The sequence below is a fragment of the Vicia villosa genome, unplaced genomic scaffold (assembly GCF_029867415.1).
Source record: "Vicia villosa cultivar HV-30 ecotype Madison, WI unplaced genomic scaffold, Vvil1.0 ctg.000470F_1_1, whole genome shotgun sequence".
NCBI lineage: Eukaryota > Viridiplantae > Streptophyta > Magnoliopsida > Fabales > Fabaceae > Vicia > Vicia villosa.
In genome coordinates this window covers 1-26,458 of record NW_026705227.1, presented here as the reverse complement: position 1 = coordinate 26,458, position 26,458 = coordinate 1, and the positions used below count along the sequence as shown (strand labels likewise).

The following is a 26,458-nucleotide window of genomic DNA, read 5'->3' as shown; positions in this document are numbered from 1 at the left end:
TACTTCGCCTTGCCGATGTTAGCGATGAACTCGAACTCTGGTGCCTACTCGATGAGTATGTCTCCATGTCCTTCCAAGACTATCCCGACACTGCTTCCTTTTACGTTGGAGGCTCCATCTACAGATAGCGCCTATTATGGATGCCTTTTCTCGTCTACATGCAAGCTAAATTCTACCATGTAATCTACTAAAGCTTGTGATTTGACGCTTCTCACTGGGACTTACTGGATGTCGTATTCTAAGATTTCCATTGCATAAGATCTCATTCTTCATGCTAAATTGGGTTTCTTCAAGACTTGTTAAATAGGATATTTGGTTTTCGTCATTATCTTGTGACCCTGAAAGTATGGTCTCAATTTCCTCGCCGCAACAATGAAGGTTAGCTCCAATTTCTCAATCTTTTGATAGCGTGCTTTAGTGTCCTTGAAAACATTGCTAACAAGATGCATAGGTTTCTCCACCCTGTCTATTTCCTGGACTATGACTGACCTCATCGTCTGGTTTGTGATCGAGAGATAGATGAGTAACGATGACTCTTCCTTAGGGCGAGTGAGGACGGGGGACGGTGTGATGACTGCTTGGCATCTATCTGGGTTAGCCTCGATGCCCCTCGGTGTCAGCATGAAATCTAGAAGTTTCACTGCTTGAACCCCAAAAGAGCACTTGGTGGGGTTTAGGCGCGTATCTTCCTACCTGATTGACTGCAGGACATCCTCCTAATCTTCTGCATGACTGCACCATTCGGTAGTCTTAACTATCATGTCGTCGATGTAGACCTCTAGGTTTCGCCCTATCTAATAGACAAAGACAACATCCATGAGCCGCTGGTAGATAGAGCTAGCATTCTTGAGGTTGAAGGGCATGACATTGTAGTAGTTGTTGCCATGATTCGACATAAAGACTGTTTTGGACGCATCTAATGGATCTAATCTATCCAAATTTGGTTGTACCTTGAGTATTAATCCATGAAGCTCAACAAGTGGTAGCCTGATAACTCATCGATAAGGAGATCAATGTTTAACAGCGTGTACGGGTCTTTCGGATAAACAACATTCAGATCGGTGAAATCCACACACATGTTCCACCTGTTACTAGCTTTTTGTATCAGAACCACATTGTCCAGCCAAGTTTAGGGATGGAAAACGGGCATGCCCGTCCCGTTTAGACCTACCCCGCAAAAGTTCACAAAAAAAGGGCGAGGCTAGGCGGCCATATTTAAAGATGCGGACCTAAAACCTATGTCCACCCCCGCAAAAAAAGTGAGGGCGGGGCGGGCCCACAGGCACTACACCTATTTAGCTTAAAACTAAAAAAAATATGTTAATGCCCGTATCCTCAAAAGCCCACAAAAAACGAGGTTGAGCGGGGTAGGCACATTAGAAGATGCATGCCTAAAATCTTGGCCTGCCTCGCACTAAAGTGCGAGTAAAACAAGCATGCCCAACGAGCGGGGCCCGTTTTGACACCCCTAGACAGGTGGAGTATTTTTTCCGTGATGAATTTGGCATCAGATATTTTCCTTACCTCTTCATTAATGGCGACCCTTTTCTCCTTGCATACTTTCAACATACTCTGCGCCACTAATTTCATGGATTGGTGGATGGCGAGACGATGGCTCACCACTTTGGTGTCTATCCTTGTCATATTGGAAGGAACCCAAGCAAACAAGTCACTGTTCTTAATGATTTGATCGACAAGTTCCCATTTCTACTCCTCAGACAATGAAATTCCTATCTTCGCAACCTAATGGGCATGAGGACCTATCCAGACCTCTTTCAAATACTTTACGGGTGTGAGTCTTTCCATTTTCGTGCCCAGAATGGGGTTCCCAGCATTCAAGATCGGTATTTGGAACTTTGAAAGGGGGCATAAACAAGGGTGAGCTTATCCCTTACTCTCTCCAAGCTACTTTGGTAATATTCTCGAGCGGCCTGTTGGTCTCCTCGGATTGTGTCGACTCGCCCAAATAGGAAGTGGGTATTTTAAGGCCAAGTACAAGGTGGAAACGAATCCCTCAGGGTGTTGATAGGAGGTCTCCCAAGAATGATATTATACAGTGATAGGGCATCCATCATAAGATAGATGATGTCAATCACCTTGGCGTATTTCTTCCAGAAGGATCTAGAGCTACCTCCACTGGGGAAACCTTCGACAATGGTGTTTGTGTTGTAAGTTAAAGTTTTTCCGGCCATCTTCAAAGGGAAGATGAAGGGAGTTGGAGTTGGAGTTTGAGTAAGAGTGTGGTTAGGACTTTCCCGCGACGGTGAGAAACCTTATGCGATGGTGTTTTACGTGGTTTTAGGAATCTTGCTCTTGTCAGGTGAGAGCCTATGTGGATGAACGATATGCTTATGTATAAGCATATGAGGGGTGTGATCAGTATGAGTTATGATTTGTCCTTTCCTCCTACGAGGGAGGTGTATTTATAGAGGTCTCTATGGTGTAATATTATCTTGGGAAGGATCATCGTCCACTCAATCAATAGTGGACCGTATTTTCAAGGAGGATGTGGGTCGATTAATGACCCTGACTTTTGTCTGTCTTAAAAACGTCTTTTCTCATGATTGGACGATAGGTGGGCTTTGGGGGCGAGACGATATCTCTCCTTAGGCGATATGTTATTGTCGCCTCTCCTAAGACGTCCTATAACTATCGCCCTAGTAAAGTCTTTTTACGAATTTAACATTATAGACACAATTACTAAATAATAAAACATAAAAACTTGATAGGATTTGATCGTTTTAATCTCTATCAAATTTACTCTATTTTATTTTCTTATATATTAATCAAATTCTTAATCTCAATTTAACCTCTCTTTAATCAAATACTGTTGAATTGAAATTGAGTCATCCCTTTTTTTTTTCTTTTTTTTTTCTGTAAAATAAAAAGTTAAATATTTTTTCATTTAACTATTATAGTTGATTGATGATGTTAAAAAATTCGTGTTTTTTACTACAAGACATTGCAAAAGTAAGAAAATATAGTTAACACAAATCTTACTTAAAAAACAAAAATATATATAAAAAAAAAGAGTTTACACTAATATTGTGTATGAATTAAATCTTTATTAGAGAGATTACGTGATATTTGTAAATAAAGTTAAATATTTGTTTCCCAAAACTTTTAAATAAAAATTAAAATCTTTTTAACATTGAATGAATTTAACATAAATATTTTAAACATCAAAAACTCAATAAAACGTGCATTTATAAATCAAATTTTGACCTTTTTAGAAAAAAAAATTATTTATAATATTTAATAATGTTTGAAAAAAATCATCTAAAAATTTATAAGTATTGATAATCATTAATCAATTAACACAATCATACTTTTTATGCATTAATCATTAATCAATTAACATAATCATACTTTCTACTAAAGACTAAAACCTAAAAACTATGATTATGTTTATTGGAAAGAGTTTAAAATTGGACAATTTTAATGCGATGGAATCTTATCTAACTCTAAAATAATTTAGTTTCTTTAAAATGTCATTCTAATAAAAAATTTCATTGAATTATTTTCAAATTCTTTTTTAGTGCATAGTTATTTTAAAGTTTTCTTCTATATTATATATCATAATAACTTTATTTCTTTTATAAAAAATAAAATATATATTTTTCATCTTTATTATATATATATATATATATATATATATATAAATTAATATTAATTAATATATGGAAATATCCATAATTTTATGAAACAATTTGTATGTTTTTTAGTTTTAAAATACAGTTTTATAAAATAATTATTTTTTATTTTCTTATCTCATAAAATCTTTCTAAAATATTAAAATTACCAATTAATTTTTTATTTTCTTATCTCATAAAATCTTTCTAAAATATTAAAATTACCAATTAATTTTTTATTTTCTCATTTTAAAAATGTTTCCAAAAATAAAATTACCAAATAAATATTTTAAAATTGTTTTCTTAAATACAATTTTTGGAAAAAATTTATAATATAGTATTTAAAAACTAAAAATCAATAAAAAATTTAAATAAGGTGGACCTATAATAAATTTTAATGTGGACCAAATTAAAAATATTTTAATTTTATAAATAAAAAACATATTTAATATTAAAAAAACTAAAAGAAGATTAGGATGACATTTAAAAAATGTTGAAGTATAGAAAGTGGGGTTAGTTACTATTAAAGTGGGTCCCACATGTCACCCCCTTCTCTACCGCCTTAATTACTGCCTTCATTTTCCCTTTTATATTTCATTTCTTCCCATTTTCCTCTTCAATCTTTTCTCCGGCGACCTTCACCGGCGTCTCATCGGAAATTCTCACCGGAAAATTGTATCTCCCAAATAGCCACAATTCACCATTCTCTCCATTGCTACTTCATCTTTTTTTCAAGTAACTAAGTTCAAAAAATCCTTTTGTATTTTTTTTCTTGTTAACTTCAGCAATGCCATTGAAAAGCTGTTGATTTTTTACCCTTTTGAAGGAATTTGAATAAAAATTATAACTTTCCTTCTGGGTCTTCTTCATTGTTCAACCTTGTATGGATGCATAATATTAAATGTATTGTAACTGTTTTTGTTTTTTTGTCTTTTTGTTATATATGAATGTTAATGATAACAATCTGTTAGTTAGTGCAAAGAATTCTGAAAATTCAATGATGTTTTTATGGTTTTGAGGTACATTGATGATGTGAATTAACTCAATATATTGGCTTGTCTGGTGGAGTAGAATTTACTACATTATTTTTTGGTTTTTATTATTGTAGAGTCAATGGTGTTTGATTTGATTGGCATTTATTTCATGGTTGAAAGATCCTAACTTCAAGCATCATCAACATTTGTTTTTGTCTTGATTTTTTGTGAAGTTCTTAAGCATCACAAAGTTCTAGGCTTTCTTTTGTGTTTTATATCTATTGATTGTGTTTTTTGTTTTTTTTAAGGCTTTGATTGTTGAAGGTTGAAGAAGAGTGAAGCTCAAGCTAGTAATTGGAATGTGAGAAAAAATTGAAGTTGGAAATATCAATGATGTTGTTGAGGTTGGCAAAAGTAAGTGATGGAAAAAGTGATCATTGTGATAGTGAGGAGATGGAAATGGGATTCAATGTTTTGAGTGATGGTGAAATGAAGTCTAGGAGGTTTATTGTAAGGCCAAGGATCAAAGTGTGGATGGTGCGTGCTATTACTACTGTGATTATTTGGACTAGTGTGGTTCAGTTGATTGCGATCGGAGAGTTTTGGGGTCCGAGGTTGTTGAAGGGTATGCCTTATTGTTTCAATCATCAAGATGAGTCTTCGGTTGTATTAAAGGCTAGTTTTCCGGCTAAGGTTGTGCTTCCACCGAAAAGTAAGTTCTTGGTTTGTCATATGATAGTTGAAGTAATTGTAGATACTAAGGTTTTCAATCTGAAGTATCAGTGCTACGCGTTTTAAGAATTCTGCTCATTACAAAAAGTACTACTCAGATTATCATTGATTATGTATTGTGGTCGCGGTGAATTGTGATCCATGATATTATATGGCCGAGGAGTCATAAAAAACATGATGTCTCGGATTAAATCACATTCTCAGACCTGTTTTTTTAAAACCCTCTGTATGTTTGCCGATTAACGATGGCAGAAAGCCAAAAATCCGCCATATGGTGCCATCACAAATTGACCATGGCGGTTGTCAAATAATCCGCCACTGCATAACCATGGTCGATATTTGACAACAATGATATTTACTAAAAAAATTTGTGTCTTGTTATGATAAGAATCTTATCGCTATCAGCTGAATTTGATAATTCTTTTTGTCAGGGATTTATAAGAACAATGGTTATCTTATGGTTTCTTGCAATGGAGGACTCAACCAAATGAGAGCAGCAGTGAGTTCCAAGTACTTCACATAAATCACCTTTACTGCAATCGTTAAAATTATACCAGCACGCTAAGTTTGATTCTATTTTTCAACAGATATGCGACATGGTTGCTATTGCAAGACATTTAAACGTCACTCTCATAGTTCCAGAGCTCGATAAATCGTCTTTCTGGGCAGATCCAAGGTTTTTCACATTGTTATTGTTGTATCATAAGCATCTCCAATTATGATTATCATCTTGATTTGTTAATTTGAATGTTCTCTTTTCTGTTTGTTTGATATGGCAGTGAGTTCCAAGATATATTTGATGTAGATAATTTCATTGCATCCTTAAGAGATGAGGTTAGAATATTAAAGCAACTACCACCTAGGCTCAAGAGAAGAGTTGAATTAGGATTGTTTTATTCTATGCCCCCGATCAGTTGGTCAGATATTTCATACTACGAAAAACAGGTCTTTAAACTAACACGGTTTCTTTTATTTATTAGTATTTTTTTCTTACAAATTTGGATTTCTTGCAGTCACAATCTCCGTACATTCATGCAATCAGCACATCGATGTCTGGTTGCGTGAATGCATGAGATTGTGATTGTAGGGAATCCAAATTCGTTTTTTCTTGGGATACTTCAGTGAAACTAATTATCTTACTCATTTCTCTCAGATTCTTCCTTTGATACGGAAACACAAGGTCGTGCACCTAAATAGAACCGATGCTCGACTGGCAAACAATGGATTGCCTCTCGAGATTCAAAAGTTGAGATGCCGAGTAAATTTCAATGCATTGAGGTTTACATCTCAGATAGAACAACTTGGTAGAAAGATAGTGAGTATTTTAAGAAAAAAGGGACCTTTCCTTGTACTTCATCTTAGATATGAGATGGATATGTTGGCCTTCTCTGGTTGCACTCATGGATGTGATAGTAACGAGGTCGAGGAACTCACAACAATGAGGTAATTTTAAAATTTTAAATCTTATACTTATGCCTTATCGAATCTATTTTTACTTACTTTTTGAGTATGATTTTTTGAAAATTGTGTTTCTTAGATATGCTTATCCGTGGTGGAAGGAAAAAGTCATAAATTCCGAACTTAAGAGGAAAGACGGTTTATGTCCGCTGACGCCTGAGGAAACCGCTCTAATACTGAAAGCATTGGACATAGATCATAATATTCAAATTTACATTGCTGCCGGAGAAATATTTGGTGGCGAGAGAAGAATGGCTCCATTACGAGCTACATATCCTAACTTGGTTGGTAGAAAGAAGCAAAATCATATACTTATCTATCTGTCTATCCGTCTGTTTATCTATTTATATATGTGCGTATGGTTGTAACTTTTATATGATTCTACTATGACAGGTAAGGAAGGAAACTCTGCTCGAACCTTCAGATTTGATGTATTTCCAGAACCACTCATCGCAAATGGCTGCATTGGACTATCTTGTGTCTCTAGAGAGTGATATATTTGTTCCAACGTATGACGGAAACATGGCTAAAGTTGTTGAAGGCCATAGAAGGTATCACTATATCTTTTGAACATTTTGAAATTGCATAAACATCAGCGAGTGAGACTTTTGTTGGTAATTTTATGAACTAAACTGGCTAACGAAAAATGCTTGATACATTCAGAGACAGTGACGACACATGACATCATAATGATCGTTTACTCTATTAAAATCATCGCATATTTACTGATACCATGTTTCATTTTCTTCAGATTCTTAGGTTTCAAAAGGACTATACAACTTGATAGAAAGCATCTTGTGCCTCTCATAGATCTATATACCAATAAGTCATTAAGTTGGAATGATTTTTCCATTAAGGTGAAGAAATCTCATGCCAAGAGAATGGGGAACCCAAAAAGAAGAGTTGTAATCCCAAGTAGACCCAAAGAAGAAGACTATTTTTATTCCAACCCTTATGAATGCTTGCCACTACAAGATGAACCATTGAGTAGCATATAATCTTAGCTAAAGGCATGCCTCTGGTTTATACACAGTCCTCCTTTCAAGCTATTTTTCTCTAAAATCGCAAAAGTTTAAATGTGTTTTTAGTCTCTCGATCCAATTATGCTGTCATCTTAGCATAACTTTTTTGTTCGCAATCCATGAAAAAGTAGAAATTTTGCTTTTTGTCCTCTTTAGTTTCGGTTATAGTCCGTGTAATATTTAATTCATGTTTAATTAGTCTTATAATATGTGAGAGTAATTGTTTTTCATCGTTAAAATATGACATAAGTTTTTTTATATCAGGACTAGTTCAACATGATTCAAATATTCCACGGACTAAATTAAAACAAAGAGGACTAGAAAAGTATTATTTTTCGGAGACTCGTGAGCGAAATATCTTTAGAGGATGAGTTATTGTTATGTAAAGATGAGAGTTGTATATTGTAAAGAAAAGCAAAAGTTACAACACTTTTACAATAATTTTGTCTCTCTTTCCTTTCCCTAACTTCAAAATTGGGTATTTACCAAATATTCATAGCTAATTATCATGTCATGTGGAAAATGAAAAAGAACAATAACTTTCTTGTGCATTAAGATATTGTATGCTTGCATAATGTTTCATATTAATTTCTCTTATAATGTATATATGGACCAAAAAGTATGAGGTGGTGTAGGTAAAGACTCAAAAAATATGTAGTTGGAAGGTTAATGGAAGACCAAGAGTCAGCATTATAATATATTGTTTTTTGTATTGTTGTAGGAATAGAATAGCTTCTACTTTTGTGGTTTAGGCATAATGGAACTAGATTGAACAACTTTAAGAAAAATGTTAATGGAGGCTAGTGGTGATGAAGTGTACTATGTGCTAAATTTCTTTAATTTTCTTCCACTTAGAAGTGCTGTGGGTGTTTGTTGACCTTTAAATATGGCCACTTATTTAATTTGGGAGAGGTCATTTAGCACCTTTTCATCCCTATTTTGGGGTCTTAAACAAATGATCATGATTCATGATCATCACTAGATTTGAAATTAAATTCTTAGAAATTCAATAATTTTAATTTTTTTTCTTGACAGCTTCTTAACAATTTCTTAGAAAAATAATTGATTTTATTTCATTTAAAATAAGATTAGAAATCTAGGTTTGACTGTAAAATAAGATGTGCTTATGCATGGTAGAAAGTGCCCTAGAAATATTCATCTCAGATCCCCAAATTTATAATGTTTAGACGATTAGTAGAAGAATATAATTTGGGTTAGTGATCCAATAAAACTTGGAATTGTGAAAGGCACAATTACCAACAACAGCAGCACGTCATCTTCAATTATACATTATCCATGCATTTTATAAAAAGTCACATATATGCAATGAATCTGTTTTAAAATAATTATTTCAAAATATAAATAAATGTAAGCTCAATTGGTCTAGGATTCTATTTGGCGGTAATATTTATTTAATTTTATGAATTAATTTAATATATTACTATTAAAATTTATAAATTAATAATTTTTTAAAAATATATATTTTTTAAATGCCATTCTTTCCATTTCTAATAAGAAATTTCTTAATTTATTCTTCAATATAATTTTTTTTTAGAAATTTTTAAATATATTTATTTCCTTCTTATAATATATTTTATTAATACTTTTATGGGCCGACCATAGTGATTCCGACTGACCACTCTAAAGAAGTTGTAATCATTCTAAAATCTTTTCAGCACACGAGAACTATTTACTCATGACCACAAATGATCTAAACTCTGTTGAGATTGTAATTTCTTGTGTCGAAACAGGTTGCTCGACTGAAGGAAGGTTGTGTCGAAATAGTCTAGTCTAGTGTGTATCAAAATGTCGAAGGAGTTGCCTCAAGAGCTATTTCTACTTAAGCCTAATTTTGTAATGTTAGCAGAATTAGCTATTTTGGACTTTTATGTTTTGGGCTTTGACTTAAGGAGAAAACAACCTAAAATTATAAATAAAGACAGTAACTCCTATTTTGTATACACTTACATTCACAGAATTTTACAGTTGCAAAGTGAATAAGATTATCTACAGTCTGTGGATAGATAGAAACTCTGCAAAAATATTTTTCTTCCTCCTCTTATATTTTTTTCAAACCTTAATTCACTTTTCTTCCCAAATATTTTTTCTTGTTTCTTTCATTGTCATTGTGTGGCGATAAGGAATTACTCAAAGTTTTGGGTTTAATTCCAATATCTGGTATCTAGAGCATTGACTAATCGATTATTGGGAGAAAATCACGATGGTAGTGAATCATCCGCCAATTCTGAAGGGTCCGAATTATGAGAATTGGTGCAAGAAGATGAATGTGATTTTCTGTTATCATGATCTTTGGGATCTTGTGAAAGAAGGAATAACACCACTCGCAAAAAACGCAATGGATGAAGAAAAGGCTGAACACTAAGAATTGAAAAAGAAAAATTATAGAGCACTCTTTATAATTCATCAATATGTTGATCCAAATAATTTTGAGAAACTGAGTGATGTAGAATCTGCAAAAGAAGCTTGGGAGATTCTTGAAAAGTCTTTTGGAGGTGCATAAAAGGTGAAAGATGTGAGATTACAAACTCACAAAAGAATATATGAATTGCTACAGATGGAATAAAGTGAAAGCATAACTGATTATTTCACTAGGGTTACAAAACTGGTGAATCAAATCAAGGTATTTGCAGAAGTGTTGACATCAACATCAGTTGTTGCAAAGATCTTGAGGTCATTGGCTCCAAAGTTAGACCATGTGGTGGTAGCATAGAAGAGTCGAAAGATTTGTCGACATTGAGAAAAGAAGAGCTTCAACGGACGCTTGAATCTCATGAACAAAGAATGGCTGAAAGAGTTGCAGGCAAGTCGAAGAGCAATGTGGCTTTGTAGGCTCAGTCACCAAAAGAAAAGAAAGGCAAAGGAAGTTGGAATGGAAACAAAGGTAGAGGAGACTACAAAAATTCGACTGGTCGAAAACAGCAAGAAGGGAACTGGTCGAATTAGAGAAAACTCTCATACCAAAGCAACCAAAGAGGTGGTGTTGCAGGTAGAGGAAGAGGTGGTGGTCGAAAGCATGACAAAAGTTTCATTGAATGTTTAAATTGTCAGAAATATGGTCACTATTCTAGTGATTGTCCAGAAAGCATAAGAATCAAGAAAGTGATGCAAAGTTTGCAAAATACGAAGAAGAAGAGATGATGTTAATGGTCACAACAAGAGATGAAGAGAGATTCAAGAACCAATGATACTTGGATTCGGGATGCATATCACACATGTCTGAAAGGAAAGATTGGTTTGTCAACATAAAGCCCTTAATGAAGAACATGGTGAAATTTGCAAATGACAATACTCTAGCAGCTGAAGGTATTAGAGATGCTATAATTATGAGGAAAGGCTGAAACTTGTTAGTACTTGAAAGCCTGAATGATTTCATAAAGCCTCGTATGGACTTAAGCAAGCTCCAGGAGCTTGGAATGAGAAGATTGACAATTTCTAAGGGAGAAGGAATTTGTGAAGTGCAAAAATGAGCATGGAGCATATGTAAGAAGAAGCAACAAGGAATTGCTTATACTATGTGTCTATGTCTCTATGTCGATGACTTGTTGATAACAGGTAGCTGCAAGAAAGAGATTGAAGATTTCAAAGGTGATCTTAGCAAGGAGTTCGAAAGGTTTGATTTGGGCGACATTTCGTATTTCCTTGGAATAGAATTCTACAAGAGAAATAGAGAGTTAATGATGCATCAAAGAAGATATGCAAATGAAATTCTCAAGAGATTTGAGATGGAAGATTGTAACTCGACTTCGACAACTGTAGAACTAAGACTGGAACTGTCGAAAGAATCAAATGAAGATGATGTCGACCCAACCCAATACAAAAGACTTATTGGGTCATTAAGGTATATTTGTCACACAAGGCCTAACTTAGCATACAATATAATGTAGGTAAGGTGAGTAGATTCATACAAAAGCCAAAGGTATCACATCTATCAACGAAGAAGAAGATATTAAGGTATCTTAAAGGAAATCTCGACCATAGCATTTTATTTCCTGCAACTGATAAAGGAAACGAATGCTAGTTAGTAGGTTACACCAACTCAAGTTGGTGTAGTGATGCTGAGGATAAAAAATGCACAGTTGGTTATGTGTTTATGCTAGGTGGTGCACCAGTTGCTTCTAGTTTGAGAAAGGAACCACTAATGGAACTCTCATCATGTGAAATAGAGTACATAGCTGATTTCCTTTGTGTATGTCAAGCAACATGAATGGTAAATTTGGCCGATGAGATTATAGAAGAAGATCATGGAACAATTATCATGAAGATCGAAAACATATCAGCTATCAAACTGGAAAAGAATCCGATAGCACATGGCAGAAGCAAGCTTATCGAAATTAGGTTCCATTATCTTCGAGAGAAGGTAGCTAAAGGAAAGATGAACGTGAAACACTGCAGAACTGAGAATCAGATTGCAGATATCATGACGAAGGGTGTGCAGGTCGAGTGTTCAGAAGACTAAGAGCTATGATGAATGTAGATATCTTAGACACAATGAATTAGATGGTGTGTTGATATTGTAATTCTTTGTGTAGAAGCAGGTTGCTCGATTGAAGGAAGGTTCTGTCAAAATAGTCTAGCCTAGTGTGTGTTAAAATGTCGAAGGAGTTGCCTAGACAAGTATTTCGACTTAGGCCTAATTTTGTAGTGTTAGCAGAATTAGGTATTTTGGGCTTTTATGTTTTTGGCTTTGGCTTACGGAGAAAGCAACATAAAACTATAAATAGAGGGAGTAATCCCTATTTTGTATACACTTACATTCACCGAATTTTGCAGTTGCAAAGTGAATAAGATTTTCTACAGTTTGTGGGCAGAGAGAAACTCTGCAAAAAATATTCTTCTTCCTCCTCTTATTTTTTTTCAAACCCTAATTCACCTTTCTTCTCAAATTTTCTTTCTTGTTTCTTTCATTATCATTGTGTAGCGATAATGAATTATTCAAAATTTTGGGTTTAACTCCAATAAGCTCCAACTGCATCTATCAACTCTTTGTAATTTATGTTAAGATGCTCATAAAATGTTAATTCCCATAATCAATTCATAACCATATATAATTCATATGTTGTAATCGGTTATGAAAACCAATTATCTTAACTAGATTTTATTTTTTTTAAATAGTTATAAACAAAACTAGTTTTATAATTAATTTTGATTTAAATTAAAAAACATTTTCTTTTTTAAAAAAATATTTTTAGAAAAAATTAAAAGAATAATTTTATTTTTTTATATCTTAACTAAATCCGTACTTTAAACATCCATATAAAAAAAATAAAATTAGTCTTTTAATTTAAAAATATTTTTATAAAAAATTAAGATATTTTTTGAATTTTTTTTTTAAAAAAGACTAATTTTATTTTTTTATATGGATGTTTAAAGTACGGATTTAGTTAAAACCATATTAATAACATGTCCAAAATATGGATTTGATTAAAATCATACTAATAATTAACCGGTTTTTAATATCATATTTGGATATGAAGACTGCTGCAATAATGCTAGACTTTTTGTTGTGTTTGTTTTGTTGTTGAAATCTGAAAAAATTTGTTTTAGCCAAAATTTATCAAAGGAAGAGATTGTAGATTCTCTGTTTGTATGGTTGGCATTTTAGTGAAACAAATTAGACAACATGTTAGATATAATGTTTCAACATTGCAGAAAATATATGTTGAACATGATGTTCTATCAACTACATCTGGTATACATGTCGAATAAGATGTCCTATGCAAAGATCATCTGACATCGTGACTAAGTGTTAAGTTGGGCTTCTGGTTAAGTTGTTACAGATGCAAAATATTTGGAGAATATTATGCAATCCAATATAACACTTAACCTAAGGATAAAAGATTTTATTTGTTTTAAAGATATTTGATTTGGAGAATATTTAGAAAACTAGTGATAAAAGATATATTTTCTTGGAGAATATCTTGCAATTCTCTAGCAGTCTCCCTACTATGTTTTGAAGCCCAAGTCCAGACCAGATGTGTGCTATAAATATCAAGCTACAAACCTTTTGAAAAGTAGAGCTTACGGGATTAGGTTAAGGTTTGCCTTATTATTGTGAGCCTCTTTATTATCATGTTGATATAAGAGGTGAACTGTTTTATCGAGTTGTAAGTTCTGTTATGCATTCATAAGCTTCTAAGTATTGAATGTATGTGTGCCACTTAGGTATCATTGATACAAGTATCTAAGTGTGTGTTGCTTGTGTTTCAAGCTATTGTTCTTGATCAAAGCTTTTAAGCAAGATCAAGTATTTGTTGATTAAGTAAGTCTAAATCGTGTATTGTTTGTAATTAACAATTATGGCCAAGGGCCTTCAATATCACTAACGTGTGTCATTAGTGTCAGACATCACTGCAGTGATTGAAAGTGAGAGGGGTTTCTCTTATCTAGGATGTTCTTAGGTAGAAGTTGCACTGGGTAAGGATTAAGTGAGAAGTTGTAAACCTACAGTTGTTTAGCTTTGAATTGATACTATTAATAGTGGATTTCCTTCTTGGCTTGGTAGCCCCTAGAGTAGGTGTTGTAGTACACCGAACTGGGTTAACAATCCTGTGTGTTCAATTACTTTCCAGCATTGTTTTAATTCATGAATACCAACAAATCATAGGACATCTTGAGTCTGAATACCATAGTTTCAACATCCATACCTCAATGTGTCATAACGGGAGGAGCAAACACATAAGGATTCATTGGAATATACTGCATGTAACATAACTGACGCATGACACGCTCAGGTATATGAGGAGCTGTCAAACATGACCCGCAAGCCAACCATCCAGAGTATAAGACTATGTCGTCAAAGGAAATTGTCTCAGAGTGATCTACGTAACAATGAAAGTGTATATCCTTAAATACCATGCGGTCAATATACACTCTTAACGGCTTTGTCACTTGGTTCCCTCTAAGCGGGGCGAATGGAGAAGAACACGACTTATCCTCTGTATAATTCGGCTCAAGTGACCAACTGTAGATGCGTGGTAAGTGCTGGAGTATCCAAACCTAAAAACACGAATCATTAGTTGGTAACGACGTTGCAATAATTAACAAAATGACACACAACCAATAGAAGACCAAGAAATGTTACCTTCAAAAGTGTGATATTGCCTGTCACGTGCCTCGTCTTTCACATACAACCTTCAGTAACTTAGAGTACAAGTAGACAAACAAGCAGCCCCTCAGTTGTACTCATGGGTCTGCTCAAAGTCCTCAAAGTACCATAGGTATATGACATCCACATAAGTGGCACTCTTGTCTATAAAAATGTAAGTGCCAACCAAATACAACAAGTATGCTCTCATAGCATACCCTCTATGCAGTCATACCTGCTCGTTATCACCAACAACTATCTGTGATATCGATATCTCATTTGTAAACACCTTATGCAAAAAGCTAAACCTAGCATGAACCCCATGGGTGAATTTAATCTCCTTAATGGCATCATCTAGGTCAACTCCTAGATAGTCTACCATCAACTCTAGTGCATCATCTTTGTGTACACCTTCCATGATCTAAAAGTTTCCCCTTAATCGGAAGATGAAAGCACACATGAGACATCGTCCAGTGTGATAGACATCTCACCATGTGTTAGATGAAATGATGACATCTCCATGTGCCATCTCTCCACAAACGCATTAAGCTTACCATGGTCAGCTGTAATGTAACTAGCTTTACTCAAGTCTCGAATCCCTGATAACTGCAAAAGTTTCTGAAACCACGGCTCATTGGGATCTTCTAGGCGAGTGATCTTCCGCACATGGTTGATGAATTTTAGTGGATAAAGTTCCTGTATACATGGTTTAATAAGAATAATTCAAACAAACAAACGTTAATAATAAAACAAACACTGGGTTAAATGACTATTTCATACAACTCCCTCTGGCCCAAAATAAATGTCATATTTGTAAAAATTATTTGTCCGAAAGTAACTGTCACTTTTAGTTCCCAAATACAATTTTAGTTTTTATTTTCCAATTGTACCCTCTAATTAATACTCTTCATTTACTATTTATCTCACATTACATTAATGATGATAAGAAAACACCAATAACAAATAAGGATAATTTGGTAAATTTGTCATTCTCTCTCTTTCATTTATTACATTTTCTTAATCTGTGTGAAAGTGTCAACTATGACATTTATTATGGGACGGAGGGAGTAAATTTTACCTCTCTGTCTCAGATATGTCTGACAACATGGTCAGGGTAAAGAGACAGTAGTGATAAGTCTAATAGGCCTCCTTTGAAACCATGAGGTGCTGTAGGTGCTGCCTCAGTCGCCTGAGACTGAGATGCCTCAAGTGCCGCATGGGATTGAGATGCCTCAAGTTCCCCCAGTGTCGCTTGGGCCTGGGATGTCTCTCTTGCCTCAGGTGTCTGAATAGGTGAACTCACACGTCTACGTGAAGATGGAGGCGGAGAGGCATGGGCAGGGGACCCTCGCCTGCTACGGGAGGACAAAGAAGAAGGCGAAGATACATGAGTCTTGTAACCTGACGCATGGGCATCAACCTGTCTAGAGGTAGATAGAGCATGTGAACGGATTTTGTGCAAGCCTGTCGTGTCTTAATCGGGTTGACCTTTCAGCCATAATTTCTGTAAATAGACAAGACAAGCGTTACACAATGAGTTCATTACAAAAAAAGGCAAAAAATATTGCACACACTGCTTCCGAAGATGCATATCTGATTTTGGGTAAACATTGAAACATTCTGAATATACGTCTCCGGAAATTCCTGCAACTCCAAGCACCATCAATGGCGGAATGCAGACCCATAAAACATAAAAAATAATCCATTTATAGTAAAAACTACGTAACTAAATCGCTCCTCATTAGTTCTAAGCTATGAAACACTAAAAATCTTTAGATTTCATAACCTAAAAATCAATTTCTACAAAATTTTACATAAACAAATTGTCGTGTCTCAAAATTTTACATGAAAATGTTGGGTTTGAATCCTCTAACTTTAATTTTTCTACAGTTCTCTAACTTTCTTTCTATCTCTTTCCTAATCTACTTTTTCCCTCCAAAATCAGCGCCACTATTTCTTTTATTTCACTTAAAATTTGTGTAAAGTTACTTTAACTTTTCTATTGAAAACTTAAAGAATCCTTGTCCCAATGGTTTTTATTGACTTGTTGAAATTGCAATTCATTCTTTTGAGTGATTCCTTAAACAACAAATTTTGATTCATGTTTTTGAACAGTAGTACTTCCTAAAGAGTGTTTTCCCTCACAGCAAGAATCTACATGAGTTGCAATGGCCACGTTTCCCGCATCCTCAATTTCCTCGAATCAAGCTCCACATTCCGATCCCTCGACGCAACAAAACGTCTCCACGCACTCTCCATCACAACACCCCCCATTCCAAACCAGTCCATCTTCATCAACAACAACATCATTTCCTCCTACATATCCCACAGCAACTTCATTCCAGCACGCAAGGTGTTCGACGAAATGCCTCAAAGAACACTAGTCTCTTACAATACGATTATCAGTTCTTATACTCGATGTGGAAATGTAGTTGAAGCTTGGAGCTTGTTGAACCACTTGAGGGCATGTGGATTTGCTCCTAATCAGTATACGTTAACGGGTTTGCTTTGTTGTGAAACGTTGAAGTTGGTTCAAGGTTTTCAGTTGTTTGCTTTGAGTATTAAAAATGGAGTCTTTGATGCTGATGCTTTTGTGGGTAGTACTTTGTTGGGGTTTTTCGGGAGAAATGGGTGTTTGAATGAAGCTTTTTTGGTGTTTGATGATATGCATTATAAAAGTATAGTGACTTGGAATACTATGCTGTCTTTGTTGGCTTGTAATGGTTTTGTTGAGGATGCTAAGGTTTTGTTTAGAGAATTATTGGGGTTGGGGGTGTCGTTGTCGGAAGGTTCTCTTGTGGCCCTTTTGTCTGGACTCGTTGATTCTGAAAAAGATTTGAGTTATGGTGAACAGATTCATTGTTTGATGACTAAATGTGGGTTTGACAGTTATGTTTCTGCGGTTAATTCGCTTATTGGTGTTTATGTTAGGTGTAGAGCTTTGTGTTTGGCAGAGAGATTGTTTGAGCAGGTTCCTGTTCAGAATGTTGTGTCTTGGAATATGATTATTGATTCAATGGTGAAAAGTGGGAAGTCTCAAATGGCGTTGGAGATGTTTTTGAATATGTTGAGGAGGGGATTGGTTCCGAGTCAGGCCACATTTGTAGCTGTTATTGAGTCGTGTAGTGGTTTGAGAAACTTGGTGTGTGGAGAATGTGTTCATGCTAAAGTTATCAGGAGTGGTTTTGAATCTGATGTTATTGTTGGTACTGTATTGGTAGACTTCTATGCCAAATTCGAGAAATTGGTGTCTGCGCAATACTGTTTTGATCAGATAGAAGAAAAGAATGTGGTTTCTTGGAATGCTTTAATATTGGGTTACTCAAATATTTGCTCTTCCACATCAACTTTGTTATTACGAGAAATGTTTCGATTGGGTTGTGTCCCTAACGAGTTTTCCTTTTCTGCTGTTCTTAAGTCGTCATCTGTATTAGACCTATGTCAGCTCCACAGTTTGGTTTTAAGAATGGGATATGAAAATCATGAGTATGTATTAAGCTCTCTTGTTATGGCTTATAGTAAAAATGGTCTTATAAATGAAGCGCTTTCGTTTGTCCAAGAGTTTAATGATCCACTTCCTGTCATTCCATCTAACATCATTGCTGGAATCTATAACCGAACTGGTCATTACAATGAATCATTGAAGTTGCTTTCTTTATTAGAAAGGCCTGATGTTGTATCTTGGAATATTGTCATTTCAGCCTGTGCTAGGAGCAATAATTATAATGAGGTTTTTGAACTTTTCAAGCGTATGCTTTCCACACACATCCGTCCAGACAAATACACCTTTATGACTGTATTATGTGTGTGCACCAAGCTTTGCAGTTTTGAATTGGGAAGTTCTCTTCATGGTCTTATTGTGAAGACTAAAAGTTGCGACACTTTTTTGGGCAATGTACTAATTGATATGTATGGAAAGTGTGGAAACATTGCAAATTCAGTGAAAGTTTTTGACGAAATTACCGACAGAAATATTATTACATGGACAGCTTTAATTTCTGCTCTCGGGTTAAACGGTTATGCTCGTGGGGCAGTAAAGATATTCCACAACATGGTGTTGATGGGATTTAAGCCTGATGCATTAGCTCTCAGAGCAGTGCTTTCTTCTTGCAGATACGATGGATTAGTCAGTGAAGGGATGAAACTTTTTAAGCAGATGGGAACCATTTATGGGATTCAACCAGAACACGATCATTACCATTGCATAGTAGATCTCCTTGCTAAAAATGGACAAATAAAGGAAGCTGAAGAAGTCATGGCGAACATGCCTTTTCCTCCAAATGCCAATATATGGCGCAGCTTCCTTGAAGGCTACAAAAGGCAGGAAATTGCAGTTTGACTTATACAGTCAAACTTATTAATCTTTTGGAAATAGAACATGAACCATTAAGGTAAGTAAAATTTAGTGAAGTCAAAACATTCATATGTTGAACACAATCTTGATAGTATTGTCAACATCATGGTTATCAAAATCTTGTTTTTATTACTACAACACATGATTTTCTGACTTTGCTTTTCCACCAGTGAGCAAGAGTCTACACAAAATAAGATTATGTTGAAATCAGATGGAATCACAGTGGATAATTGACAATAGTAAACTCAAATGATCTGCGATCTCTGCATACTTTCTGAGTAGCGGTTAATCAGAATACTACTCTTGAAGTTGTCTGTTGCTCATAAATAAACGTGCACACCCCCACTGTAAGTAATATGTTCAACAATTGTCATTCTCAAATGTTTGGGAAGTAATAGTTTTTGTTTTATGTCTGCACATTCATGATCTTATAATTAGACATCAATAGTCTTAGGTATGATTATAAGTTATTATGAGGACAAACAGTCACATGTTAATGTGTTATTTGATGTGCAATGTTCTTATTTCATATTTCCAAAAAGTTTTACACCTAAAAGTACTGTTATCAATTTGTTATTTGAAGGTTACAATAAATTTATCACTTTAATCTTATATTAGTGTTTGTTCACCTAGTGAGGAGCATCAATCTAATATAATTCCAGCTTATTTGTTTATAGAGAAATGGAGCATCTGCTGAGATGCTAACAAGCCTGCTGGTGCTTTACGAGAAGCTTAGAAGTGTTGCAATGTGTTTGTTTTCACGGTGATACAACTGTGAGTTCAAGCAAAACCTGCATATAGCAATTTTAACCCTACCACACGTTCAACAGTATATCGCTGCAAAAACAAACACGGGCTTAGCTTATTGCTCCATATGCTTAGAAGTTAGAGCTCATTGTAATGCATATTCAATGAAGAACTGCCTGTTGCAACATACAGATCCAGGCCAAGGGAAAAAAAACATGGAATCTGACAAATTTCTGAACACTTTGTTTCACTGAATGGAACATCTTTGTCATTTTGCAGAGTTAAAGCCAAACTTCCTGCTCAATGAATACTCTTAGAACACGAGGTCTACCAAAGCAGTACAAAGAAAAACCCGAGCTTGAAGAAACTGAATAATTGAGCAAGTTAATTTAATTTATAATTAAAGAATGTCTACAAACAAGTCCAAAAGCTGATATTTTTGTTCAGTATGTGCATTTGTGGCAAACAGAAGTGTTTGAACAAAGGGAAAGCAATGCCAGAAAGATGTTTCATTTTAGACTTCATCTTGCCTTTCCCTTTCACTGATAACTTTTATGTCAAACAGTATAAAGAATTTCATTGAAGTGTATTTTCTTTTGACAATATTCATTGGAGTGTAGTTGATTAAGAGAGCTTTTTGTTTTTGTTTTAGTTTTATTGTAGCAGGTTGAACTTATCACATGCATATATTAGTTTTTATTAGGATATAGATTAAAATTTATTAGTACAAGAGTGAATAAATATTTTAATGTATATTTTACTAAACAAGAAAGAAACTATTTTGTTGATGCTAATGACAAGTGCATGTTAAGCCGTCTATCTCCAACCAACTCTAATTTTGATTTTATGTTATTGTTTTATTAGCTTGTTGTGCTATAAGGTGACATCTTCAATGCAGGGGGTTGACATACTCACCATTTAAGAAGTGTCGAAGAATCTTAGATTTTATTCACTTTACTATAGTAATTGATTACTACACAAACTATAGAAGAATTTTTTAAGTATATAGTTAAAAAAATGACACATTAATAAATAGTTGCATTTTATTTTAAACATAATTTACTATTTACAGATTCTCTAACATGGACCCTTTCAAAATATGCTGAAATAAGTAATTATTTGCGTAATCAGCTAATTTGATTCTTGAAATCATGAGATAACATTAGCCTAATCATCTCATTATCCATGAAAATAAAGAATATAAATCAAATGCCTTCCTTTGTTGATACTTGTGATATTTAAGGTGAGTATAATGACATTAAGTTGAGACATCAATTTTAAGTTTTGCAGTAGTAGTTTCATTAGATTAGATGTTAACTTTCCATGGTCCCTTGTGGACTACACAACAAAGATTTGATTTTTCAACTTCACCTCATATTGGAGTAATTTAGTTTATACAGTTTCTTTGATCGTCATGGTAACTATCCTACTTAATTCAACTTGTCGATCATCTAATCGACTTGATGTTCTTGAAAAGTTATTACTATTTGCAAATGACAAGTTATCTTCCATTACATGACGCAATCTTCTTTGCTTTATTCTTGATATGCTTTGTGAAACTTCACTTATGGAGGGTCTTTTCTTTGGTGACTTGTGTAAGCATTTGTGTGCAGTTTTAGCAAGTTGCCTCACTTCTAAAACATTGCATTTTCCAACAAGTTGCTTGTCAAGTATCTCATCTATACCATCATGTTCCATTGCAGCCTTGAAGTAAAAGACAAATAAGCAAAATCAGAGAAAAAAATCTTCAATCCAACAAGAAGATTCATACCAAGAAGAAACTTAGACAATTTTCACGAGATTTTTTTAAGTGGTTAACGCAATTAAAAAATATGGCTAATTACGTTCAGTAGATGGTTAATGGATATATCAGGTGTCAAAACTCGTTAATCACAAATTTGAACATCATTACCCACAATTTTCAGGAGTTCAAATCTTCAGGTAGCTGAACACCTAAAAACTATGGTTAACCACGTCCAAATTTGTGGTTAACTAAAGTATATTGTTGGTAAATGAGATTTATAAATTTACCTGATTCTATTAACCATCTATTAAACGTAATTAACCTCCTATTTAAACTGCATTAACTACTTGATAAGTTGCCGTGAAAGTTGTCTAAATTTGGTTGTCGAAAATTTTATTTATCTAATTCAAGATGAAGATGCACTTTGCAGGAACAAATAGTAACTTACAAGGTTAACATATTCCAACAAATTTTGATGAGGATGGATGGCTGTGATGAGCTCAAAAAGTATGATGCCAAAACTGTATATGTCACTCTTGGTTGTTAACTTGTTTGAGGAAATGTACGCCGGGTCCATGTAACCATATGTACCTTTAAGACCGGAATTTCGGCCATCGAAGATCTCTTCCTTAGAGAGACCAAAATCAGCAACCTACTTAGAAATTTTTGAAGTTAATTGATATATAAGATAAAAGAAAAAGATAATTAATACCATTAAAGTCAATCATTTGTCATTTCTCAACATTTTTAGGAAAGTTATTCGACAATGATATCATCAAAAAGAACTTGTACAAGCAGCATTACCTTTGCTCTCATCGTGTCATCTAGCAATATATTGGGAGACTTCAAATCACGATGTATGACCGGTGGGACTGCCTGTTCCATGCAAATTCACGTTTAATCAGAACACGTTTTCACATAGCACAACGGAAAATGTATCAAGGAACATACATACTCCTTCATGAAGATACTCTATTCCATGTGAAATATCAAGAGCAATTTGCAGCCTTTCATCCCAACTTAACTTCTTTTCTTCACCTAGAAATATTCATGGATTATATTCAGTTGAGATCATTCATTTGTAAGATTAAAAATGAAAAATCAGAAATAAAAAGTTTAATAATTATGTGACTACTAAAAACAGGTAAGATTTCCAATTCGATTTTTAAAACATTCAAAGAAACACCAACTCAGAATGGAAAAGAATGATCTTCCTCTTACCATACAAAATACTTGCTAAACTTCCATTGCTCATGAACTGATAAACCAGTATGTGCTGTCCTTTATCTACACAGTACCCAAGCAGATTCACAAGATTCCGGTGATGTAGTCTTCCTAGCAGAGACACCTGGAACAACGTTTGGTTAAAAATCATAAGTTCAGAAAATGAGCTGTCCTTAATAGATTGGTCATTCTTTGAGTTTCTCAAATTATAATTAATGTCACTAATCAGGAATTAGTGTTGTCAGTTGCTAATGGCAGTAAATAGCAGTTTACTTAAATTCTTCAATGCTATAGTGCCACTATAGCTACTATTTGAAAACACTTTGTATTGAATAGCATATCGCAAAACAATAGTGGTTTGCTCAAATTCTTCTATGCTCTAACTACTATTTGACAACACTTATATGATTGTCGCCGTTGGATTTCTTGTCCCTAAAACCTTAATGTGTATGAGTCTCTCAATCAAAATAAAGCAAAGAATCATTTTACAGAACTAAATAAATAAATCTTAACATTACAAAATCAAAGAAAAATACTATGTCCGATTAACCAAGTACTATAATAGCTATTTGCTAGTACCTCTGTTTGGAATTCTCTTTCCCCTTGTTTGGAATTGTGTGCTAGCACCTTCACAGCTATCACTTCTCCTGTAGGCATTGTTGCTTTATAAACCGTGCCAAATGATCCTTCCCCCAAGGTAGTTGTGAAATTTTGTGTGGCCTTTTGAAGTTCTCTGTTCCATGTAAAGTGTCAGGTATACCATCACAGATCAAATAATCAAGACATTTTGATATCGACATTGATAATTGAAATTGAAAGCTTGTCATTTAATTGTAGTTAACCATTACCAGAACAATTTGAAAATAAGATAGAAAGATTTAACATCATGGTCAAGAGCAAAATGTACATACTTGTATGAATACTTTAGAATGCCTGATGCTGAAGCAAAGCGGTCTTTGTTTTGATGATTCCACCAAGAGAAATTGGAATTTCTCGGTAGATTTTCAGACCTTGATGTGGTTACGGAACTAGTGATTGATGCACTAAAGTCGGTACTTGCTTCAACTCCATTTGTTCGTATCGGGAGAGTTGTTAAACTAGGCTCGTTTGCAGATCGTGTAATATGAGAACGCTTCTTGCACCACCTTATGCCGAAAAATATGAGGCAAGAAATCAGAATTCCAAGGGCCAAACCAACAGAGACACCAATGATAACCAAATTAGATTGACGAACCATTCTTCAATTTCTTTTGATAATCAAACAATGAAATCATCTTGCAGAGGACTAATACTACAGAACAAAGACACACTGCCACAAAGTTAGCACAATTTAATGTCAACTCAAAACTTCATTAAGATATACATGATATAAAATCAAAATTTAAGACACTAATTGATATATCAAATTCCCTTGGAGATGTATCGAATTTCCGAACAAATTGTTCAGTTTAATTAATTTTGCAATGCTTTTAAGGTGTTTGGTTCTTCTAAAATAGAATTGAAGCTAAAATTTGTAGTTTTTGAGTTTAATCATGACTTTTACATTGAAATTTAGTATTCAACTCACTTCTACATAAATTTTATCCAAACACTAAAATCAATTTTACATAATCAATTCATTCAAAATCAATTCTTTTCACCACAGAACCAAACACACACACAACTCAGCAACAAGACTCTACTCAAAACCAAACCCCATAATCCATAAAACTCAACAACCCACCAAGCAAAATCCATCAATTATTCATCAAAGTTAATATTATTTAACTAGTAATCAATTAACATATCAAAAGGATGAACATTTCAAAACACTGGAAAAAACCCACAGAAGCAAAAGCACAAACAATTCATCTACAAAACAAAACCCATGATCATCAAAAGTAAACAACCCACAAAGCGAAATCCAAAAAGCTATACAAAAGAAGAACAATAAGAAAAAAACCCACATACCGAATCAGCAGAAGAACAAACCGATGCTATAAAAATCATATTTTTACGAATCCTGATTCTGAATTTGACACTGTTTTGGGTTGTCTTTTTTTAGGGTACGCGGAAATTGAATGAGCAATGACAAGGTTGATGAAAGAATGTTTTGTTGATTTAAGAGTTACTTGAAAAAAAAAAAGTGGAAAGGGTCTGAGTTGGAGGCTAAATGGGAGTGAATAGAAAAAGAAATATATATATACTATGTGGAGTTGTTGGTGTGTTGATCAATTGAAGTGAGTGTGGGGTTTAAGGTTTTAAAAACTTGCCCAAAAAGGACAAAAATGTTAGTAACTTGTAAATTTATATCAACTTTTTTATTATCAAATAGTTTATTAATATATTGAATAAACTTACCCACCTAAAATAATAGAAGTACAAATATTTATTTTGTAATCTATGATAGAGTTGCAATCACTTATTTAGTGGAAATTTAATTATTAATTATTTATAAAAAATAGAGTTAATAATATTTCTCTATGTTATAGGAGGGAAATTATAAAAAAAAAAAGAAACTATAGAAATGAGGTGGCACAACCATATAATTTTTATTTTTTTATTTATAAAAAAATATCATAGGACAATGTCACCTTTTTACACCATGGATCATCTCCTTCCCTTATTTTCTCTGCTTCACCAAAAGCAAGTGTAATTAAATTAATGGTATTAAAAAAAATGATAAAAAGAAGAAGAGAGAGAAAATATTAGAGAGAGGTAGAGAGATAAGTGTGAAGGAGATAGTTGAAGAGAATAAATTGAAGGAGAGGATCGAAGTCCCATTTTTTATGACAGAATTTGATGAGGGATATAAATAGACGAATCTTTTAAATTGAGGAGAAAATATGAATTATTTTTATATATATTTTTTAAAGTTTGCTTCTATGGAACAAAAATAAAATATTAATCCTTAAAAAATATTAGTTTTAAATTTAGTCACATGCATATGCAAGGCTTTACCACTTCTATTGATTTTTTTTATTGAACTTTATGATATAAAAGAAGAGGATAATCAAATTATTGATCTGTTTAAAAATCGGAATATAGACGAATCGGTGAAACTTTCAGTTTAAGATTTATTTTGTTCAACTGATTAAATTTACGATCGAACCGTTTATTTAATAATAATATAAAATTAAATTCCATAAATATACCATAATAATATAGTTGTACATTTCATTTCAACCTTTATTAAAGATTTGCAACATAAACTAATTCAAATATAATAACTAAAATAAAGTTCAAATGATTAAGAATACTTAAGTTAAATAAGATATCAAAAATAAACAATACAAATACTCAATTAAACAATGAAGAGCAAATTCGAGTTGAACTACGACAAACATGTCATAATTGACAATAGCAAACAATATTGAATTGAACGTCAACCAATATTGAGCTGAATAACATGACTATGTTTGAAAGAGACGGCGTGATGATGATAAGTGTGGTTGAAAGAAAAACTATAATGAAATGATAAAACTCA

At 33.8% G+C, this 26,458-nt stretch overlaps 4 protein-coding genes across 6 annotated transcripts; 2 read left to right on the top strand and 2 right to left on the bottom strand.

Moving 5' to 3' along the window:
* Positions 1 to 4,218: 4,218 nt before the first annotated feature.
* On the top strand, positions 4,219 to 8,601 carry LOC131628678 (rhamnogalacturonan I rhamnosyltransferase 1). Its single transcript, XM_058899505.1, has 9 exons — positions 4,219 to 4,367; positions 4,915 to 5,318; positions 5,770 to 5,837; positions 5,926 to 6,014; positions 6,118 to 6,283; positions 6,492 to 6,781; positions 6,876 to 7,080; positions 7,190 to 7,347; positions 7,548 to 8,601. The coding sequence occupies exons 2-9, from the start codon at positions 4,997 to 4,999 to the stop codon at positions 7,792 to 7,794; spliced, it is 1,545 nt and encodes a 514-aa protein (XP_058755488.1). The 5' UTR covers positions 4,219 to 4,367; positions 4,915 to 4,996; the 3' UTR covers positions 7,795 to 8,601.
* Positions 8,602 to 15,358: 6,757 nt separating this feature from the next.
* On the bottom strand, positions 15,359 to 16,422 carry LOC131628715 (uncharacterized). The gene is made up of 3 exons (XM_058899546.1): positions 16,412 to 16,422; positions 16,026 to 16,347; positions 15,359 to 15,619 (listed from the first exon to the last, which is right to left on the bottom strand). Exons 1-3 carry the CDS (start codon positions 16,420 to 16,422, stop codon positions 15,359 to 15,361), a joined length of 594 nt encoding a protein of 197 aa, XP_058755529.1.
* Positions 16,423 to 16,871: 449 nt separating this feature from the next.
* Positions 16,872 to 20,618, top strand: LOC131628676 (pentatricopeptide repeat-containing protein At3g58590). Of its 2 annotated transcripts, none has more exons than XM_058899501.1 (3): positions 16,872 to 19,314; positions 19,448 to 19,624; positions 19,955 to 20,618. In XM_058899501.1, exon 1 carries the CDS (start codon positions 17,082 to 17,084, stop codon positions 19,260 to 19,262), a length of 2,181 nt encoding a protein of 726 aa, XP_058755484.1. In that variant the 5' UTR covers positions 16,872 to 17,081; the 3' UTR covers positions 19,263 to 19,314; positions 19,448 to 19,624; positions 19,955 to 20,618. The 2 variants fall into 2 exon arrangements, with proteins under 2 accessions (XP_058755484.1, XP_058755483.1); XM_058899500.1 differs by having other exon boundaries at positions 19,940 to 20,618.
* A 681-nt stretch (positions 20,619 to 21,299) lies between these two features.
* LOC131628677 (calcium/calmodulin-regulated receptor-like kinase 2) lies at positions 21,300 to 25,175 on the bottom strand. Of its 2 annotated transcripts, none has more exons than XM_058899504.1 (8): positions 24,943 to 25,175; positions 23,904 to 24,301; positions 23,572 to 23,725; positions 22,990 to 23,116; positions 22,724 to 22,806; positions 22,573 to 22,644; positions 22,217 to 22,420; positions 21,300 to 21,728 (listed from the first exon to the last, which is right to left on the bottom strand). In XM_058899504.1, exons 2-8 carry the CDS (start codon positions 24,227 to 24,229, stop codon positions 21,417 to 21,419), a joined length of 1,278 nt encoding a protein of 425 aa, XP_058755487.1. In that variant the 5' UTR covers positions 24,230 to 24,301; positions 24,943 to 25,175; the 3' UTR covers positions 21,300 to 21,416. The 2 variants fall into 2 exon arrangements, with proteins under 2 accessions (XP_058755487.1, XP_058755486.1); XM_058899503.1 differs by having other exon boundaries at positions 23,904 to 24,283; positions 24,943 to 25,174.
* Positions 25,176 to 26,458: the final 1,283 nt, after the last annotated feature.

Excerpts from the sequence above, each read along its gene's own strand:
- LOC131628676 (XM_058899501.1), top strand. The coding sequence starts at position 17,082 with ATGAGTTGCAATGGCCACGTTTCCCGCATCCTCAATTTCCTCGAATCA.
- LOC131628678 (XM_058899505.1), top strand. The coding sequence starts at position 4,997 with ATGATGTTGTTGAGGTTGGCAAAAGTAAGTGATGGAAAAAGTGATCAT. Across the intron at positions 5,319-5,769 it reads GGTTGTGCTTCCACCGAAAA|GGATTTATAAGAACAATGGT; the intron begins GTAAGTTCTTGG and ends TCTTTTTGTCAG. Across the intron at positions 7,348-7,547 it reads GTTGTTGAAGGCCATAGAAG|ATTCTTAGGTTTCAAAAGGA; the intron begins GTATCACTATAT and ends CATTTTCTTCAG.
- LOC131628715 (XM_058899546.1), bottom strand. Across the intron at positions 15,620-16,025 it reads CTCTTTACCCTGACCATGTT|GAACTTTATCCACTAAAATT; the intron begins GTCAGACATATC and ends CCATGTATACAG.
- LOC131628677 (XM_058899504.1), bottom strand. The coding sequence starts at position 24,229 with ATGGTTCGTCAATCTAATTTGGTTATCATTGGTGTCTCTGTTGGTTTG. Across the intron at positions 22,645-22,723 it reads TAGAGTATCTTCATGAAGGA|GCAGTCCCACCGGTCATACA; the intron begins GTATGTATGTTC and ends TGCATGGAACAG. Across the intron at positions 21,729-22,216 it reads TGTTGGAATATGTTAACCTT|GCTGCAATGGAACATGATGG; the intron begins GTAAGTTACTAT and ends TTTTACTTCAAG.